General features: G+C 42.6%; 1 protein-coding gene across 1 annotated transcript in view; it reads left to right on the forward strand.

Moving 5' to 3' along the window:
- The window catches only part of LOC120990939 (protein unc-13 homolog A-like), a 2,175,961-nt gene that overhangs the window by 498,720 nt on the left and 1,657,677 nt on the right, over positions 1 to 19,564 (forward strand). The window contains exon 7 of the mRNA XM_040419831.1: positions 5,917 to 5,952. Within this exon, the coding sequence (XP_040275765.1) occupies positions 5,917 to 5,952 (36 nt within the window). The remainder of the gene's footprint in view (positions 1 to 5,916; positions 5,953 to 19,564) is intronic.

Genomic DNA, 19,564 nt, shown 5'->3' on the forward strand with positions numbered 1-19,564 from the left:
CTGGTGGATGTTTTTTTTTCAATAGGTGAGTGAAGAAAAGTGCTCATTAGAGACTCCAGACTTAAGTTGCTGCTAATGGAGCTGGAGCAGCTCCTGTCCCCCCACCACCCTCCAGCATGGCAGTGGAATGTGAGCGCAGTAGGGCCTCCCCGGGGAAAACTTCATGATGATGGGCAATGGTACACATAGGCAGCGACCAACTGACTACATAGGATGTCTTGATAGTAGTTGAGTTTATCCTCCCTCTCAGCGGGTGGAAAAAAAGACCCCCATTTTGGAGCGGTAGTGAGGGTCTCACATGGTGGAGAGCCTGGAGTCATCCCTCTGACGAATTAAGATAATACTCAGCATTGCAACTGACCTTTTGCGCAAGGCACTCGTAGGTACTCCCTGCCTCCATCTCCACTTCATACTTCCACTGTGTGTTGGGGTCATCTGCCTGGTCTTCCTCATCGCCCTCTAGCTCCTCTTGTTCCTCTCCTGTCACTTGTGCAGAAAAACCACCCATATCTGTATACATTGCTTGTGTGTAAATCTTGTCCTCCTCCTGTCCCCTGGTCAGCCGTATGTATCAGCATCTGCTCCAGGATGTGAAGGAGTGGAATGACATGATTTATCCTGTAGTCCTGGCGACTGACAAAGTGGCATCCTCAACAGGCCTGAGCAAACGCCATGTGTCCCGCATGAGTTGCCATTGGCTAACGTCAAAGTGCAGGGGAGTGCTCCTGTCTGCCTGCATCATCAAGATTTCATTTATGGCCTTCCTCTGCTCTATAGTTGGTCCAGCATTTGGAGGTTGGAGTTCCAACGGGTGTAAATGTTGCATATCAAGAGATGTTGAGGAACGCCATTCTGCCTTTGCAGCTCAAGAAGGGTGTGCTTTGCAGCGTAAGAGGGGCTCAATTGCATGCACAGTTTCCTGGCCATTTTAAGGATGTCTTGCATATGGGTGGAAGACTTTTTGAAACGGCTATACAACCATATTAACTACATGCACCATGTGGTTGCTGCGTTAGGCTGTTCCACTACATTAGCGCCATGGTTTTCCCAGGCTACTTTAGGGTAATGATGCATGTGTTAATGCAGGACTGTGGTGCCAACCTTCTGCCCACAGATTCTGCAAATGGCCATGCTGACATCCTCCGGCGGCTTGATGAAAAATTGCCACACCGCCAAGTACTGTATAGTATTTTCCCCCCACCACTCTGTGCTGACTGTCTGCTACCGCTGCCTCCGTGAACTACTGCACAGCTACTTCTTTCCGGACAGGTAGGCTGCCACCCTCTTCTACTGATGATGATGAAGACCCCTCTTCACCATTCTCCCACGTGCGATTGGCCACATCATCGTCTATTACTGTCTGCACGTTACTGATATCATCCTCACCAGTCTCAGGGCCATGTGCCTGACTGCTCGCAACACCAGCTCTTGCTCAACTCTCATCATCCCTACTTGCCTGCCTACCAGAGGAAGCAGCGGATCTCTCCTCCAGATTTTGAAAGGGCAGTATCTGCTTAAAAGTGGAGCCGAGGAAGGGCAGTATCTTTCTGAAAAGTGGAGCTGAGCCAAACTTTGTCAGCTGAGGAAACAGAAAATGACAGGTGGGGCCACAGAGCCTAATCCCAAGCCATGCCAACTAAGCGTTGTGTCAGAGGAACCCACGGACACCTGGCTGGGGGTGTCTGATGTAAGTTGCGACAAAGTAAAAGACCGAGTCAACCATTCAAGGACCTCTGGGTTGCTGGCCAAGACACGACTGTTAGATGACACTGGCAGCTCAGGCCTCCCGCTAAGACTGCTGCTGCCACCCCCCATTCTTCTGCTGCTACTTCTGCCTTCTCCAGAAACATTTTGGCCACTGCCCATTCCCTTAGAAGGGCCTGTCACATGTCTGTCCGACATACTGTAAATGAAAAGAAACTGCAAGGGTAAAAGAGCAATACTATGAGACTGCAATTTTACCTAAGAAGCAAAGGTGAATGGAAGTACTTGTATATATATAAAATAAATGCACCCCAAAACTGGTTGTATCAGGCTGCAAATTCACCCCAGAAGAAAGGAAGAATAGAAGTAGTTATATATCAACTAAATACACTCCAAAACTGTTTGCATCAGAGCACACTTTCAGTACCGAAGCAAGGATGTATGGAAGTAGTTATATATATGAAATAAATACACCCCAAAACTGTTTGTATCAGGCTGCAAATTCACCCCAGAAGCAAGGGTGAATGGAAGTAGTTATATATCAACAAAATACACCCTAAAACTGGTTGTATCAGACAGCACTTTCAGTACAGAAGCAAGGATGTATGGAAGTAGTTATATACAGTTGCGAGAAAAAGTATGTGAACCCTTTGGAATGATATAGACTTCTGCACAAATTGGTCATAAAATGTGATCTGATCTTCATCTTCATCTAAGTCACAACAATAGACAATCACAGTCTGCTTAAACTAATAACACACACAGAATTAAATGTTACAATGTTTTTATTGAACACACCATGTAAACATTCACAGTGCAGGTGGAAAAAGTATGTGAACCCCTAGACTAATGACATCTCCAAGAGCTAATTGGAGTGAGGTGTCAGCCAACTGAAGTCCAATCAATAAGATGAGATTGGAGGTGTTGGTTACAGATGCCCTGCCCTATAAAAAACACACACCAGTTCTGGGTTTGCTTTTCACAAGAAGCATTGTCTGATGTGAATGATGCCTCGCACAAAAGAGCTCTCAGAAGACCTACGATTAAGAATTGTTGACTTGGATAAAGCTGGAAAGGGTTATAAAAGTATCTCCAAAAGCCTTGCTGTTCATCAGTCCACGGTAAGACAAATTGTCTATAAATGGAGAAAGTTCAGCACTGCTGCTACTCTCCCTAGGAGTGGCCATCCTGTAAAGATGACTGCAAGAACACAGCACAGACTGCTCAATGAGGTGAAGAAGAATCCTAGAGTGTCAGCTAAAGACCTTCAAAAGTCTCTGGCATATGCTAACATCCCTGTTAGCGAATCTACGATACATAAAACACAAAAAAAGAATGGATTTCATGGGAGTATATCACTGCTGTCCAAAAAAAACATTGCTGCACGTTTACAGTTTGCACAAGAGCATCTGGATGTTCCACAGTAGTACTGGCCAAATATTCTGTGGACAGATGAAACCAAAGTTGAGTTGTTTGGAAGAAAAACACAACACTATGTGTGGAGAAAAAGAGGCACAGCACACCAACATCAAAACCTCATCCCAACTGTGAAGTATGGTGGTGGGGGCATCATAGTTTGGGGCTGCTTTGCTGCGTCAGGGCCTGGACGGATTGCTATCATCGAACGAAAAATGAATTCCCATGTTTATCAAAACATTTTGCAGGAGAACTTAAGGCCATCTGTCCACCAGCTGAAGCTCAACAGAAGATGGATGTTGCAACAGGACAACGACCCAAATCATAGAAGTAAATCAACAACAGAATGGCTTAAACAGAAGAAAATACTCCTTCTGGAGTGGTCCAGTCAGAGTCTTGACCTCAACCCGATTGAGATGCTGTGGCATGACCTCAATAAAGCGATTCACACCAGACATCCCAAGAATTCTGCTGAACTGAAACAGTTCTGTAAAGAGGAATGGTCAAGAATTACTCCTGACCGTTGTGCACATCTGATCTGCAACTACAGGAAACGTTTGGTCGAAGTTATTGCTGCCAAAGGAGGTTCAACCAGTTATTAAATCCAAGGGTTCACATACTTTTTCCACCTGCACTGTGAGTTTAAGCAGACTGTGATTGTCTATTGTTGTGACTTAGATAAAGATGAGATCACATTTTATGACCAATTTGTGCAGAAATCCATATCATTCCAAAGGGTTCACATACTTTTTCTTGCAACTGTATAAATGAAATAAATACACCCCAAAACTGTTTGTATCAGGCTGAAAATTCACCCAGAAGCAAGGGTGAATAGAAGTAGTTATATATCAACTAAATACACCCCAAAACTAGTTGTATCAGACAGCACTTTTAACCCAATAACAGAAGCTAGGATTACTGGAATTACTGTTGTTTTCACAGTTTCAATGTTAGTAACCCCAATTAGTGCAGCAAGGTGTAATAGAATATCTCATATTAACCAGGCTTTACACTCACCTATTGGTCCCTGCTCTCTCTCTCTCTCTCTCTCTATAGTGTGAATAATGCCGTCCTACACTATGAATAATCTTTCCCTGAACTGCTCTATAGTTATTTTCCACAATAAAGTCTTTCCTGATCAGTGTCCCTAGTGCCTGTTATGTCTCTCCCTGGATTAAGTTCACTTTAAAATGCTGGAGACCGAGCAGGCTGAGACTTTTTATAGGGCTATGACATCACAGGGGCTGGCTATCTGCTGATTGGCTTTTTGCATGGCATTATGGGTGCTCACTCCTTCCCAGGCTTCTTACTTTCACTTTCTAACATGTGCAGCAGCCATTTTTGAAAAAATGTGATTCATTACCGCGAAGCACAAGGAAATTCGATTGCAGGATGAATCAAATTTTCATGAAATTCAGATCGAATTCCAATTCATCAACTTCTATTCGCTCATCTCTATTCATATTGTCAGGAGACTGTAAGTGTTTTGCAGTGAAAAGGTTATTCCTGTGTTATAAACGGATGGCATATTGCTAAGATGTGCAATCACTTTATGATCAGTGGGGGTTGATCCTGACAATTACAAAAGTAAACCTTTACAAAAAATATTTGCATGTCCATATTCTGATACTGATAACTTTTTATAGTACTGTCTACAGAGCTACATGAGGGCTTGTTTTTTTGTTGAAGTTTGTTGTTTTTATCTGTGCCATTTTGGGGTACATATGACTTTTTGATCACTTTTTAATTAATTGGAGAGCAATGTGACAAAAAACAACAAATGAGCCATACTAAGATTTATTCATTTTTTTAAGTAAAATTGGGAAAGAGGGGGTTTGAACTTTTAGTGTTTGTGTTCTTTTTTATATTTTAAATATTATTATTATTATATTTTTGTCGTTTTAGAATATTTACTATTAATCATTTTTTTTCTGTCTGTAGCTCTACCTGAACCCCAGAGCGTTGATTATTTTGAGCAGTTGTCTATTCAGCATTACATTCCTAATAGGTGAGGGTTTTGAACAAGGGAGCTCCCCCCCCCCCTCATTGATTACAAATTCCGTAATAGGGTAAAAATAGTTTTTTCTGGGATACACCATCAATTTATAATAGATGGGGTCTGACCTTTATGACCCCCACTTGTCTTGAGAATCAGCTCTAATTTAGGACTTTTCAAAGTTTTGGCATTCCCAGGCATCAGCTATGGAAAGAACTTCAACATGGGCCCATTCATTTGTTTGGGACCATGCTGAGTTTTCTGCACAGAAGATGACTAGTGCATCTTTGTGCAGTAAAAAACAGATAAGGTGTTTCTGAGCTAAAAGAGGATGTCCCTTCATTTCCTGGATTAGTGGAGGCCCCTGAAGTTGGAATCCCATAAATTTTAAAGTGATGGAATATTCTACTGATATACCATCACTTTATAAAATGGGAATAATTCTAACTGAATCAACCGTTTAGTAAGTATTGTGGAATTGGTACAGTGTGCTCCAATATAATTATCACAGAATTATTAAAGTTATGCATGTTATATTAGTCGGTTTCATTCTATAGAACCAGAATTTCTTAAAATATGTTTGAAGAATAGGACCAGAATTTCTTAAAATATGTTTGAAGACAGTCCTGCAAAAAATGCAATACTATCTGAGTAATGCAGAACAACATGGCATAAACAATGTTTCATTGAGTAATGCAGAACAGTGAGATCTAAAATATCTATTTCCATTTCAGAAAATGAACTAATATTCTGTATTTAATAAACACTGTAATATCTCATAGATTCATTATTTTATTCAGGTAACTGGAATTACTTTGGCTGGGGAGAGCAGCACAGTAAGTATATCAATAAACTATGTACTGTGCATGCTGTGCTATTCTTTCCTGTTAAAATAATGTACAGTATCTCCACTCCAGCTTGGAGTGGCCCGCATAATGCCAAAATACATTAGTCATACAACTCCATTGTGCTAAAATAGCACACAGTAGTTAAATGCACATGTGAACAGGTCTAAAGTGCATGCAATATTTGTACTTCACTCAGTTATCAGGGACAAAATGATTGTGTGCTAGCTTCAATAATTACTGTACTCTGCATGCAACATTTGTTTGGCCAGTTGACTGTCAGCAAGGTAGAGGGACCCAATACTTAGGCCTCTTTTACACGGGCGTTGCGGGAAAATGTGCGGGTGCGTTGCGGGAACACGCACAATTTTTCCGCACGAGTGCAAAACATTGTAATGCGTTTTGCACTCGCGTGAGTAAAATCGCGCATGTTTGGTACCCAAACCCGAACTTCTTCACAGAAGTTCGGGCTTGGGATCGGTGTTCTGTAGATTGTATTATTTTCCCTTATAACATGGTTATAAGGGAAAATAATAGCATTCTAAATACAGAATGCATAGTAAAATAGCGCTGGAGGGGTTAAAAAAATAATAATAATAATTTAACTCACCTTAATCCACTTGATCACGCAGCCGGCATCTCCTTCTGTCTTCATCTTAGCTGTGTGCAGTAACAGGACCTGTGTTTACGTCACTCCGGTCATCACATGATCTTTTACAATGGTGATGGATCATGTGATGGACCATGTGATGACCGGAGTGACGTCACCACAGGTCCTGTTACTGCACACAGCTAAGATGAAGACAGAAGGAGATGCCGGCTGCGCGATCAAGTGGATTAAGGTGAGTTAAATTATTATTATTATTTTTTTTAACCCCTCCAGCGCTATTTTACTATGAATTCTGTATTCAGAATGCTATTATTTTCCCTTATAACCATGTTATAAGGGAAAATAATAATGATCGGGTCTCCATCCCGATCGTCTCCTAGAAACCGTGCGTGAAAATCGCACCGCATCTGCACTTGCTTGCGGATGCTTGCGATTTTGACGCAACCCCATTCATTTCTATGGGGCCTGCGTTACGTGAAAAACGCACAATATAGAGAATGCTGCGATTTTCACGCAACGCACAAGTGATGTGTGAAAATCACTGCTCATGTGAACAGCCCCATAGAAATGAATGGGTCGAAATTCAGTGCGGGTGCAATGCATCAACTCACGCATCGCATCCGCGCGGAATACTCGCCCGTGTGAAAGGGGCCTAAGTTAGACCCTTGCTTCTAGTGCCTATACTCTGAAATCTTTATTCACTATTCACTCATGTTTGTCATTTGTCATATTCCTAATAGTTCTATAACCTTTTTAAAAGAGATGTATTGAAGCCATACCAATTAAAATGTAAAGCATAAATTGGAATTGCTGACTTTGATATTTTCTATTCTTTAACATAATGTACGCCATGTGATAAGACTTGCAGTTAACATGTCCACATAATGTTGCATCTTAAGTACACTACATCATTAGGTGATGATAACACATAACTGAAATTTCCTGCTAACAAAAGAGTATGTGAATGTGGGTGTTGTGTAAATAAGAGGTATCATGCTGCAGTATTTCCAGTTTAGTCCAAAAGAAAACGGCTGAAAACAAAATTTGACATTAAAGTATAACTGTTATATATATATATATTTTTTTGAGTATTGGATTGTGGTGATTAATATCACCTTGGTGGCCCTATTTCAACTTTTCACTGTGTATTCAATTACCCCTTAATTCCACATTTTTGTTCCCTGTACTGCCTATTTAGACCTGTGCTTAAAATAGGGTTTCTAGGCATGGTCCATCTATCTATTGAAGGATGGAGGACATAGCATGCAGGCTGCGTGCAAGGTCAGATTACTGACAGCCAGGGACTGTAAGTAACTGATTAAAGCCAGGTCCTCCCCAGCAGCTGATAACAGTGCCTGGGCTGTGTGCACTTCTCCCTGTCCCTGCGCTTGGCAGACGCTCCCTCACTCAGCAGACTTGGAGAATGCAGAGTTGAAGCAGCGCACAACAGGGAAGGGAGATCTGCCATCTGCTCAGTGTATAAATGAAAGCAACATGTGGTAAGAGGACCCCTTTGTGCTCCAGGAGATTAACCCTTTAGGGGGGAGGGCTCTGGTTACTGACACTTTTGGGGGGCTATTGTTACTGGCTAGTGAGGGCAGGCGGGATTAGCCTCAGGGTGAGGGCAGTGGTGGCCATCTTAACTGAATAGTGAAATTGCAGTTTTATGCAGACTGGTTGCTAAGGGCTGAATCTTATTAAATATGGGGTAAGTCAGTCTAATAGTAACTGATTCTGGAATATCATGTTATTAGTAACTACATATATGAAAATTGAAATTAGGGTCTAAATGTGACAATTATCCTTTAACTCCTTAAGGACACAGCCTTATTTCACCTTAAGGACCAGGCCATTTTTTGAAAATCTGACCAGTGTCACTTTAAGGCTACTTTCACACTAGCGTTCGGGTGTCCGCTTGTGAGCTCCGTTTGAAGGGGCTCACAAGCGGCCCCGAACCCATCCATAATGCCCTAATGCATTCTGAGTGGACACGGATCCGCTCAGAATGCATCAGTCTGGCAGCGTTCAGCCTCCGCTCAGCAAGCGGACACTTGAACGCTGCTTGCAGCGTTCGGGTGTCCGCCTGGCCGTGCGGAGGCAAGCGGATCCGTCCAGACTTACAATGTAAGTCAATGGGGACGGATCCGTTTGAAGATGACACCATATGGCTCAATCTTCAAACGGATCCGTCCCCCATTGACTTTCAATGTAAAGTCTGGACGGATCCGTTCAGGCTACTTTCACACTTTAGAATTTTTTTTCAACTATACTGCAGACGGATCCGTTCTGAACGGATCCAAACGTCTGCATTATAGGAGCGGATCATCAGACGGACCCGCTCTGAACGGTAGTGTGAAAGTAGCCTAAGTAGTGATAACTTTAAAACGCTTTGACTTATCCAGGCCCATTCTCAGATTGTTTTTTCGTCACATATTGTAGTTCATGAGACTGGTAAAATGAAGTAAAAAAAATTCATTTTTATTTATAAAAAAATACAAAATTTATCAAAAATTTGTAAAAAATTGCAAATTTCCAAGTTTCAATTTCTCTACTTCTATAATACATAGTAATACCTCCAAAAATAGTTATTACTTTACATTCCCCATATGTCTACTTCATGTTTGGATCATTTTGGGAATGATATTTTATTTTTTGGGGATATTACAAGGCTAAGAAGTTTAGAAGCAAATCTTGAAATTTTTCTTAAATTTTCAAAAACCCAATTTTTAGGGACCAGTTCAGGTTTGAAGTCACTTTGCAAGACTTACATAATATAAACCACCCAAAAATGACCCTATTCTAGAATCTACACCCCTCAAGGTATTCAAAACTGATTTTACAAACTTTGTTAACCCTTTAAGTGTTCCACAAGAATTATTGGAAAATAGAGATATAATTTCAAAATTTCACTTTTTTGGCAGATTTTCCATTTTAATAATTTTTTTTCAGTTACAAAGCAAGGGTTAACAGCCAAACCAATCTCAATATTTATGGCTCTGATTCTGTAGTTTACAGAAACACCCCATATGTGGTCGTAAACCGCTGTACGGACACAGGGCAGGGCGCAGAAGGAAAGCAATGCCGTACGGTTTTTGGAAGGCAGGTTTTGCTGGACTGTTTTTTTTTACACCATGTCTCATTTGAAGCCCCCCTGATCACCCCTAGAGTAGAAACTCCATAAAAGTGACCCAATCTAAGAAACGACACCCCTCAAGGTATTCAAAACTGATTTTACAAACGTCGTTAACCCTTTAGGTCAGGCATGGCCAACCTGTGGCTCTCCAGCTGTTGTAAAACTACAATTCCCACCATGCCTTGCTGTAGGCTGATAGCTGTAGGCAGTCTGGGCATGCTGGGAGTTGTAGTTTTGCAACATTGGGAGAGCCTCAGGTTGGCCATCCCTGCTTTAGGTGTTCCACAAGAATTAATGGAAAATAGAGATACAATTTCAGAATTTCACTTTTTTGGCAGATTTTCCATTTTAATATTTTTTTTACTTTTACAAAGCAAGGGTTAACAGCCAAAGAACACTCAATATTTATGCCTCTGATTCTGTAGTTCACAGAAACACCCCATATGTGGTTGTAAACTACTGTATGGGCACACAGCAGGGCGCAGAAGGAAAGGAATGCCATACGGTTTTTGGAAGGCAGATTTTGCTGGACTGTTTTTTTTGACACCATGTCCCATTTGAAACCCCCCTGATGCAACCCCAGAGTAGAAACTCCATAAAAGTGACCCCATCAAAGAAACTACACCCCTCAAGGTATTAAAAACTGATTTTACAAACATCGTTAACCTTTTAGGTGTTCCACAAGAATTAATGGAAAATAGAGAAACAATTTCAGAATTTCACTTTCTTGGCAGATTTTCCATTTTTATATTTTTTTTACTTTTACAAAGCAAGGGTTAACAACCAAACAAAAGTCAATATTTATGGCCCTGATTCTGTAGTTTACAGAAACACCCCATATGTGGTCGGAAACTACTGTACGGGCACACGGCAGGGCGCAGAAGGAAAGGAATGCCATACGGTTTTTGGAAGGCAGATTTTGCTGGACTGGTTTTTTTGACACCGTGTCCCATTTGAAGCCCCCCTGATGCAACCCTAGAGTAGAAACTCCATAAATGTACCCCATCTAAGAAACTACACCCCTCAAGGTATTCAAAACTGATTTTAAAAACATTGTTAAACCTTTAGGTGTTCCACAAGAGTTATTGGCAAATGGAGATTAAATTTCAGAATTTTTGGCACATTTCCCATTTTAATCCATTTTTTCTAGTAACAAAGCAAGGGTTAACAGCTAAACAAAACTCAATATTTATTTCCCAGATTCTTTAGTTTACAGAAACACCTCATATGTGGTTGTAAACTACTGTACGGGCACACGGCAGGGTGCAGAAGGAAAGGAATGCCATATGGTTTTTGGAAGGCAGATTTTGCTGGACTGTTTTTTTTTACACCATGTCCCATTTGAGCCCCCCTGATGCAACCCTAGAGTAGAAACTCCAAAAAAGTGACCTCATTTTAAAGTGACCTCATTTTAGAAACTACGGGATCGGGTGGAAGTTTTTTTGGTACTAGTTTAGGATACATATGATTTTTGATTGGCTGCGCGGCGGTGATCAGAAATACACAGGGCGTACAGGTACGCCCTGTGTCCTTAAGTACCAGGACATAAGGGCATACCTGTACGCCCTGTGTCCGGAAGAGGTTAAGTGTGGATTTTAAATCAGCATCATGGGTTCACTACCAATAAGGCCAGGTTAGGCGATCGCGCAGGGGGGCACCAGAAGGGCCATGGGCAATGAGCGCTTTCATTGTGGCACAGAGGTTAGGTTAAGAAATCGGCATGGGGGTGGCACCGTTTTAGTTTTCGCCTCAGGCAGCAAAAAGGCTAGGTGCATCCCTGCACAGCATATTAATTTATGCTGATATCTTTTGTGGACTATGGTTTCACCCTTTGCAGTGGCTAGTTTGAAATATTGATATCTCATGCTGATTTTGACACAGATTAATCATGCATTTTGCCATGGTTTCTGCATTAAAATCCACCAGATTTTCTTCAGCAAAATATGTCCCATGTGGATTTACCCTAAAGGTTATGACTAGGGATGAGTGAACTTGATGTTTTCAAGTTCGTGTTTGGCGGCAATTCCGTTATGGTTTCTGTTATCATGGAACATAATAGAACTCTATGACTGAATGCACCACGGAACCCTTTAAAAGGCATTCCGTTTTGCATTCCATCCTGCACAATGGAAATCAGACGGATCCGTTATGTTGCCCATAGACTTCTATTATGACAGAAAGCAAAATGGAATGCCTCTGTAACAGAATTCCGTTATATTTTGTGTTAACGAATTGCCGCCAAACCCGAAATTGAACATTTCAAGTTTGCTCATTCCTTGTAATGACCACTTCACTACCACATTTTTTTTATCCATGGGCATTGCTATGGTCTTTAAGGGCTTCTGTCACCCCACTAAAGTCATTTTTTGGCTACTTAAAATCCTTATACTGCGATTTATCAATATATAGTCCTCTTACTCTTTTTCGTTCAGTAGTTTCTTCAAAAAACACACTTTTATAATATGTAAATTACCTCGTCCTCTGGCTAGCGCTGTCTGCCTTCTAAATCTCGCGCCTGCGCCGTACCGGTCTTCAGTCGGCGCAGGCGCACTGAGAGGTGGACGCTCGCTCGGCCGCTCCACCTGCGCCGATGACGTCACATCTACACCCGATGCAGGCGCATTGAGGATGGAGCGCACGAGCGAGCGTCCTCCTCTCTGCGCCTGGCTGACTGAAGACCCGTGCGGCGCAGGCGCGAGATTTAGAAGGCAGACAGGGCTAGCCAGAGGACGAGAGCGCTCGCTGGCCCTGTCAATCAACAGGAGGAGGGGGCGTTTATTTGAAAGGAGGATGCGGCTGCTACCAGCAAGTAGCCGCCCTACTTGCTGGTAGAGAGGTAATTTACATATTATAAAAGTGCGTTTTTTTGACGAAACTACTGAACGAAAAGGAGTAAGAGGACAATATATTGATAAATCGCAGTATAAGGATTTTAAGTAGCCGAAAAATGACTTTAGTGGGGTGACAGAAGCCCTTTAACCACCTCAGCTCCGCTAGCTTAACCACTTCAGCCCCCAGTGCTTAAACACCCTGAAAGACCAGGCCACTTTTTACACTTCTGACCTACACTACTTTCACCATTTATTGCTCGGTCATGCAACTTACCACCCAAATGAATTTTACCTCCTTTTCTTCTCACTAATAGAGCTTTCATTTGGTGGTATTTCATTGCTGCTGACATTTTTACTTTTTTTGTTATTGATCGAAATTTAACGATTTTTTTGCAAAAAAATGACATTTTTCACTTTCAGTTGTAAAATTTTGCAAAAAAAACTACATCCATATATAAATTTTGCTCTAAATTTATTGTTCTACATGTCTTTGATAAAAAAAAAATGTTTGGGTAAAAAAAAAATGGTTTGGGTAAAAGTTATAGCGTTTACAAACTATGGTACAAAAATGTGAATTTCCGCTTTTTGAAGCAGCTCTGACTTTCTGAGCACCTGTCATGTTTCCTGAGGTTCTACAATGCCCAGACAGTACAAATACCCCACAAATGACCCCATTTCGGAAAGTACACACCCTAAGGTATTCGCTGATGGGCATAGTGAGTTCATAGAACTTTTTATTTTTTGTCACAAGTTAGCGGAAAATGATGATTTTTTTTTTTTTCTTACAAAGTCTCATATTCCACTAACTTGTGACAAAAAATAAAAAGTTCTATGAACTCACTATGCCCATCAGCGAATACCTTGGGGTCTCTTCTTTCCAAAATGGGGTCACTTGTGGGGTAGTTATACTGCCCTGGCATTCTAGGGGCCCAAATGTGTGGTAAGGAGTTTGAAATCAAATTCTGTAAAAAATGACGAGTGAAATCCGAAAGGTGCTCTTTGGAATATGGGCCCCTTTGCCCACCTAGGTTGCAAAAAAGTGTCACAGATCTGGTATCTCCGTATTCAGTAGAAGTTGGGGAATGTGTTTTGGGGTGTCTTCTTACATATACCCATGCTGGGTGAGATAAATATCTTGGTCAAATGCCAACTTTGTATAAAAAAATGGGAAAAGTTGTCTTTTGCCAAGATATTTATCTCACCCAGCATGGGTATATGTAAAAAGACACCCCAAAACACATTCCCCAACTTCTACTGAATACAGAGATACCAGATGTGTGACACTTTTTTGCAGCCTAGGTGGGCAAAGGGGCCCATATTCCAAAGAGCACCTTTCGGATTTCACTCGTCATTTTTTACAGAATTTGATTTCAAACTCCTTACCACACATTTGGGCCCCTAGAATACCAGGGCAGTATAACTACCCCACAAGTGACCCCATTTTGGAAAGAAGAGACCCCAAGGTATTCGCTGATGGGCATGGCGAGTTCATGGAAGTTTTTATTTTTTGTCACAAGTTAGTGGAATATGAGACTTTGTATGAAAAAAAAATCAAAAAAAAAAAATCATCATTTTCCACTAACTTGTGACAAAAAATAAAAAATTCTAGGAACTCGCCATGCCCCGCACGGAATACCTTGGGGAGTCTTCTTTCCAAAATAGGGTCACTTGTGGGGTAGTTATACTGCCCTGGCATTTTCCAGGGGCCCTAATGTGTGGCAAGTAGGTAAATGACCTGTGAAATCCGAAAGGTGCTCTTTGGAATGTGGGCCCCTTTGCCCACCTAGGCTGCAAAAAAGTGTCACACATCTGGTATCGCCGTACTCGGGAGAAGTTGGGGAATGTGTTTTGTTGTGTCATTTTACATATACCCATGCTGGGTGAGAGAAATATCTTGGCAAAAGACAACTTTTCCCATTTTTTTATACAAAGTTGGCATTTGACCAAGATATTTATCTCACCCAGCATGGGTATATGTAAAATGACACCCCAAAACACATTCACCAACTTCTACTGAATACGGAGATACCACATGTGTGACACTTTTTTGCAGCCTAGGTGGGCAAAGGGGCCCAAATTCCTTTTAGGAGGGCATTTTTAGACATTTGGATACCAGATTTCTTCTCACGCTTTGGGGCCCCTAAAATGCCAGGGCAGTATAAATACCCCACATGTGACCCCATTTTGGAAAGAAGACACCCCAAGGTATTCAATGAGGGGCATGGCGAGTTCATAGAAAAAAAAAAAAATTTGCCACAAGTTAGCGGAAATTGATTTTTTTAATTTTTTTCTCACAAAGTCTCCCTTTCTGCTAACTTGGGACAAAAATTTCAATTTTTCACGGACTCAATATGCCCCTCAGCGAATACCTTGGGGTGTCTTCTTTCCAAAATGGTGTTATTTGTGGGGTGTTTGTACTGCCCTGGCATTTGAGGGTCTCCGCAATCATTACATGTATGCCCAGCATTAGGAGTTTCTGCTATTCTCCTTATATTGAGCATACAGGTAATGAGATTTTTTTTTTCCGTTCAGCCGCTGGGCTGAAAGAAAAAAATGAACGGCACAGATTTCTTCATTCGCATCGATCAATGTGGATGAAAAAATCTCTGCCAAAAAAAGAAAAAGGAGGGGAAAGGCATCTGCCAGGACATAGGAGCTCCGCCCAACATCCATGCCCACTTAGCTCGTATGCCCTGGCAAACCAGATTTCTCCATTCACATCAATCGATGTGGATGAATAAATCATTGCCGGGATTTTTTTTTTTTTATATATATACAAAGTGTTTGCCAAAGTATATGAACACCGCCACCTCCTCAGCTCATATGCCTCGGCAAACGTATCTTTTACTGCAGAGGAGAAATCTCGTCTTGCAGCGCCGCATACACCGACTTGCGTGTAATCTGACAGCAGTGCAATGCTTCTGTCCGAATGCACATCAGTGCTGCAGCTAGTCGATCGGTTAGTCCACCTGAAAGGTAAAAAAAACAAAACAAAAAAGAAAAAACCAGGCCGCAACGCAATAAATTTATTAACTGTTGAACAGAACATAGAAACTTTTTTTAAACTTTTTTAACTGAACGTTTAACTTTTTTACTTACCGGTATTTTTTTTTTTGTTTAGTTTTTTTTACCTTTATAGAACAAACCTCTCCTTCCCCATGGGACAATGTGCAAGCGCAAATCGCCCAAAGATGTGGCGAAGTACGTTATGCACTTTATCCCAGGTGAAAGGAGAGGTTTGCAGCAGCTGTGAGTGAATGGGCCCTAATAGCCCTGTGTGCCTGTCCTGGTGAGATGTGATCCCTATGCTAGGTGTACCTGTGTGTGGTACTTCTGGAAACACTCTCCATAGCATAGGGCAGGGTGGTCAGCACAGTCAGGACAGAAATAGCGGGTGTCACGCCTTATTCCACTCCTGCTACAGACACGACATCTTTTTCGGGGTGACGGTTGGGTTGAGGTACCAGGAACGACACTGGGGAAATGTCGCTCGTGTAGACGGCTAACTACACTGGTGGATGGGGCCACGGAACCTCCTGGGTAAAGGAGGTTCTCGATGATCTCTTCCTGGAATTTGAGGAAGGATCCTGTTCTCCCAGCCTTACTGTAGAGAACAAAACTATTGTACAGCGCCAATTGAATCAAATATACAGACACCTTCTTATACCAGCGTCTGGTTCTGCGGGAAACTAAATACGGAGACAACATCTGGTCATTGAAGTCCACCCCTCCCATGAGCGCATTATAGTCGTGGACACAGAGGGGCTTTTCAATGACACGGGTTGCTCGCTCAATTTGGATTGTCGTGTCTGCGTGAATGGAGGAGAGCATGTAAACGTCACGCTTGTCTCTCCATTTCACCGCGAGCAGTTCTTCGTTACACAAGGCAGCCCTCTGCCCCTTGCAAGACGGGTGGTTACAAGCCGTTGGGGGAAGCCCACGCGACTAGTTCGCGCGGTGCCACAGGCGCAAATCCGTTCTAGAAACAAATGCCTAAAGAGGGCCACACTTGTGTAGAAATTGTCCACATAAAGATGGTACCCCTTGCCGAATAAGGGTGACACCAAGTCCCAGACTGTCTTCCCACTGCTCCCCAGGTAGTCAGGGCAACCGACCGGCTCCAGGGTCTGATCTTTTCCCTCATAGATCCGAAATTTGTGGGTATAGCCTGTGGCCCTTTCACAGAGCTTATACAATTTGACCCCATACCGGGCACGCTTGCTTGGGATGTATTGTTTGAAGCCAAGGCGCCCTGTAAAATGTATTAGGGACTCGTCTACGCAGATGTTTTGCTCAGGGGTATACAAATCTGCAAATTTCCGGTTGAAATGGTCTATGAGGGGCCGAATTTTGTGGAGCCGGTCAAAAGCAGGGTGGCCTCTGGGACGGGAGGTGGTGTTGTCGCTAAAATGCAGAAAACGGAGGATGGTCTCAAATCGTGTCCTGGACACAGCAGCAGAGAACATGGGCATGTGATGAATTGGGTGCGTTGACCAATATGACCGCAATTCATGCTTTTTTGTCAGGCCCATGTTGAGGAGAAGGCCCAGAAAAATTTTAAGTTCGGAAACTTGGACTGGTTTTCACCGGAAAGGCTGGGCATAATAGCTTCCCGGGTTTGCGGTTATAAATTGTGTGGCATACTGGTTGGTCTCTGCCACGACTAAGTCCAAGAGCTCCGCAGTCAAGAACAGCTCAAAAAATCCCAGGGCCGAACCGATTTGAGCCGTCTCAACCCGAACTCCAGACTGGGCGGTGAAAGGGGGAACTACTGGTGCGGCTGAAGATGGTGACTGCCAATCAGGATTTGCCAGCACCTCAGGGACTCTAGGGGCTCTACGGGCCTGTCTGTGCGGTGGCTGCGACGGGGTAACTATTGCACGTGCCACCGTACCAGCTTCAACTGCCCTTCTGGTGCTCGCTACTTCACCAGGTTGTACGGCAGTGCTGGTACTAGGTCCAGGAAGGGCTGCGCTGCTGGTGTATGCCTCACCACGTGATCCGGCAGCGACAGCCCCACTCTGCTGCTCTTGAAGCGGATCCTGCGTAACCTGTGGTCTAGCGACATGGGGCCGGGTACGTCTGGTGCTGCCAGGGACCTCAACCTCCTCGTCCGAACTTTGGGTCAGAGAGCCACTGCTTTCTACAGGTTCATATTCTGACCCGCTAGATTCGTCAGATGAGGGTTCCCACTCCTCATCCGACTGGGTCAGAATCCTGTAGGCCTCTTCAGAAGAATACCCCCTGTTTGACATTTTGGACTACTAAATTTAGGGGTATTCCCTGAGACTACCCAAGAAAAAAAGCAAGCCTGTCTTACAAAGGGGAGGCTAGCGAAGTACCGGAGGCTGCTGCGGTTGATAAAAAATATCAAAACTGATTTTTTTATCGCCGCAGTGCGTGTAAAATGAATGTGCAGTGATCAAAAAATATATATTTTTTGTCACTGCGGTGGGGCGGGCGTGGGTGAACGCACGTGTGGGCGACCGATCAGGCCTGATCGGGCAAACACTGCGTTTTGGGTGGAGGGTGAGCTAAGGTGACACTAATACTATTATAGATCTGACCGTGATCAGTTTTGATCACTTACAGATACTATAAAAGTACAAATGCTGATTAGCGATACGCTAAACAGCGAATAAAAGTGACGGCGGTGCGGTGGGGTGGGCGCTAACTGACGCTAACTACCTAACCAAGGGGCCTAAACTATCCCTAAAACCTAACAGCCAATACCAGTGAAAAAAAAAAAGTGACAGTTTACACTGATCACTTTTTTTCCTTTCACTAGTGATTGACAGGGGCGATCAAAGGGGTGATCAAAGGGATAATTGGGGTGCAGGTGGGTGATCTGGGGCTAAGGTGTAGTGTTTGGTGTACTCACAGTTCAGTCTGCTCCTGTGCTGGATCCAACCGACGAAAAGGACCAGCACAGGAGCAGACAAGCCATATAACGGATCATATTTACTAATATGATCTGTTATATGACTTTTGATTGGATTTTTTGAAAATCGCCAGCCTGCCAGCCAATGATCGTTGCTGGCAGGCTGGTGACGAAATACTTCTTTTAATTTTGCCGGCCCGCGATGCGCATGCGCGGGCCGGCTTTGAGCGAAATCTCGCGTCTCGCAAGATGACGCGTATATGCGTGACTCTGCGCAGCGCTGCCACCTCCGGAACGCGATCCTGCGTTAGGCGGTCCGGAGGTGGTTAAACACCCTTAATGACCAGACCACTTTTACAATTCTGCACTACACTACTTTCACGGTTTATTGCTCGGTCATGCAACTTACCACTCAAATGAATTTTACCTCCTTTTCTTCTCACTAATAGAGCTTTCATTTGGTGGTATTTCATTGCTTCTGACATTTTTACTTTTTTTTTTATTAATCGAAATTTACCGAAATTTTTGCAAAAAAATGACATTTTTCACTTTCAGTTGTAAAATTTTTCAAAAAAATATACATTTCATATAAATTTCTCAAAATTTATAGTTCTACATGTCTTTGATAAAAAAAAATGTTTGAATAAAAAAAAATGGTTTGGGTAAAAGTTATAGCGTTTACAAACTATGGTACAAAAATGTGAATTTCCGCTTTTTGAAGCAGCTCTGACTTTCTGAGCACCTGTCATGTTTCCTGAGGTTCTACAATGCCCAGACAGTAAAAACACCCCACAAATGACCCCATTTCGGAAAGTAGACACCCTAAGGTATTCGCTGATGGGCATAGTGAGTTCATAGAACTTTTTATTTTTTGTCACAAGTTAGCGGAAAATGATGATTTTTTTCTTTTTTTTCTTACAAAGTCTCATATTCCACTAACTTGTGAAAAAAATAAAAACTTCCATGAACTCAATATGCCCATCACGAAATACCTTGGGGTGTCTTCTTTCCAAAATGGGGTCACTTGTGGGGTAGTTATACTGCCTTGGCATTTTAGGGGCCCTAATGCGTGAGAAGTAGTTTGAATTTAAAATGTGTAAAAAATGCCCTGTGAAATCCTAAAGGTGCTCTTTGGAATGTGGGCCCCT

This window comes from Bufo bufo, chromosome 2, assembly GCF_905171765.1.
Source record: "Bufo bufo chromosome 2, aBufBuf1.1, whole genome shotgun sequence".
Lineage (NCBI taxonomy): Eukaryota > Metazoa > Chordata > Amphibia > Anura > Bufonidae > Bufo > Bufo bufo.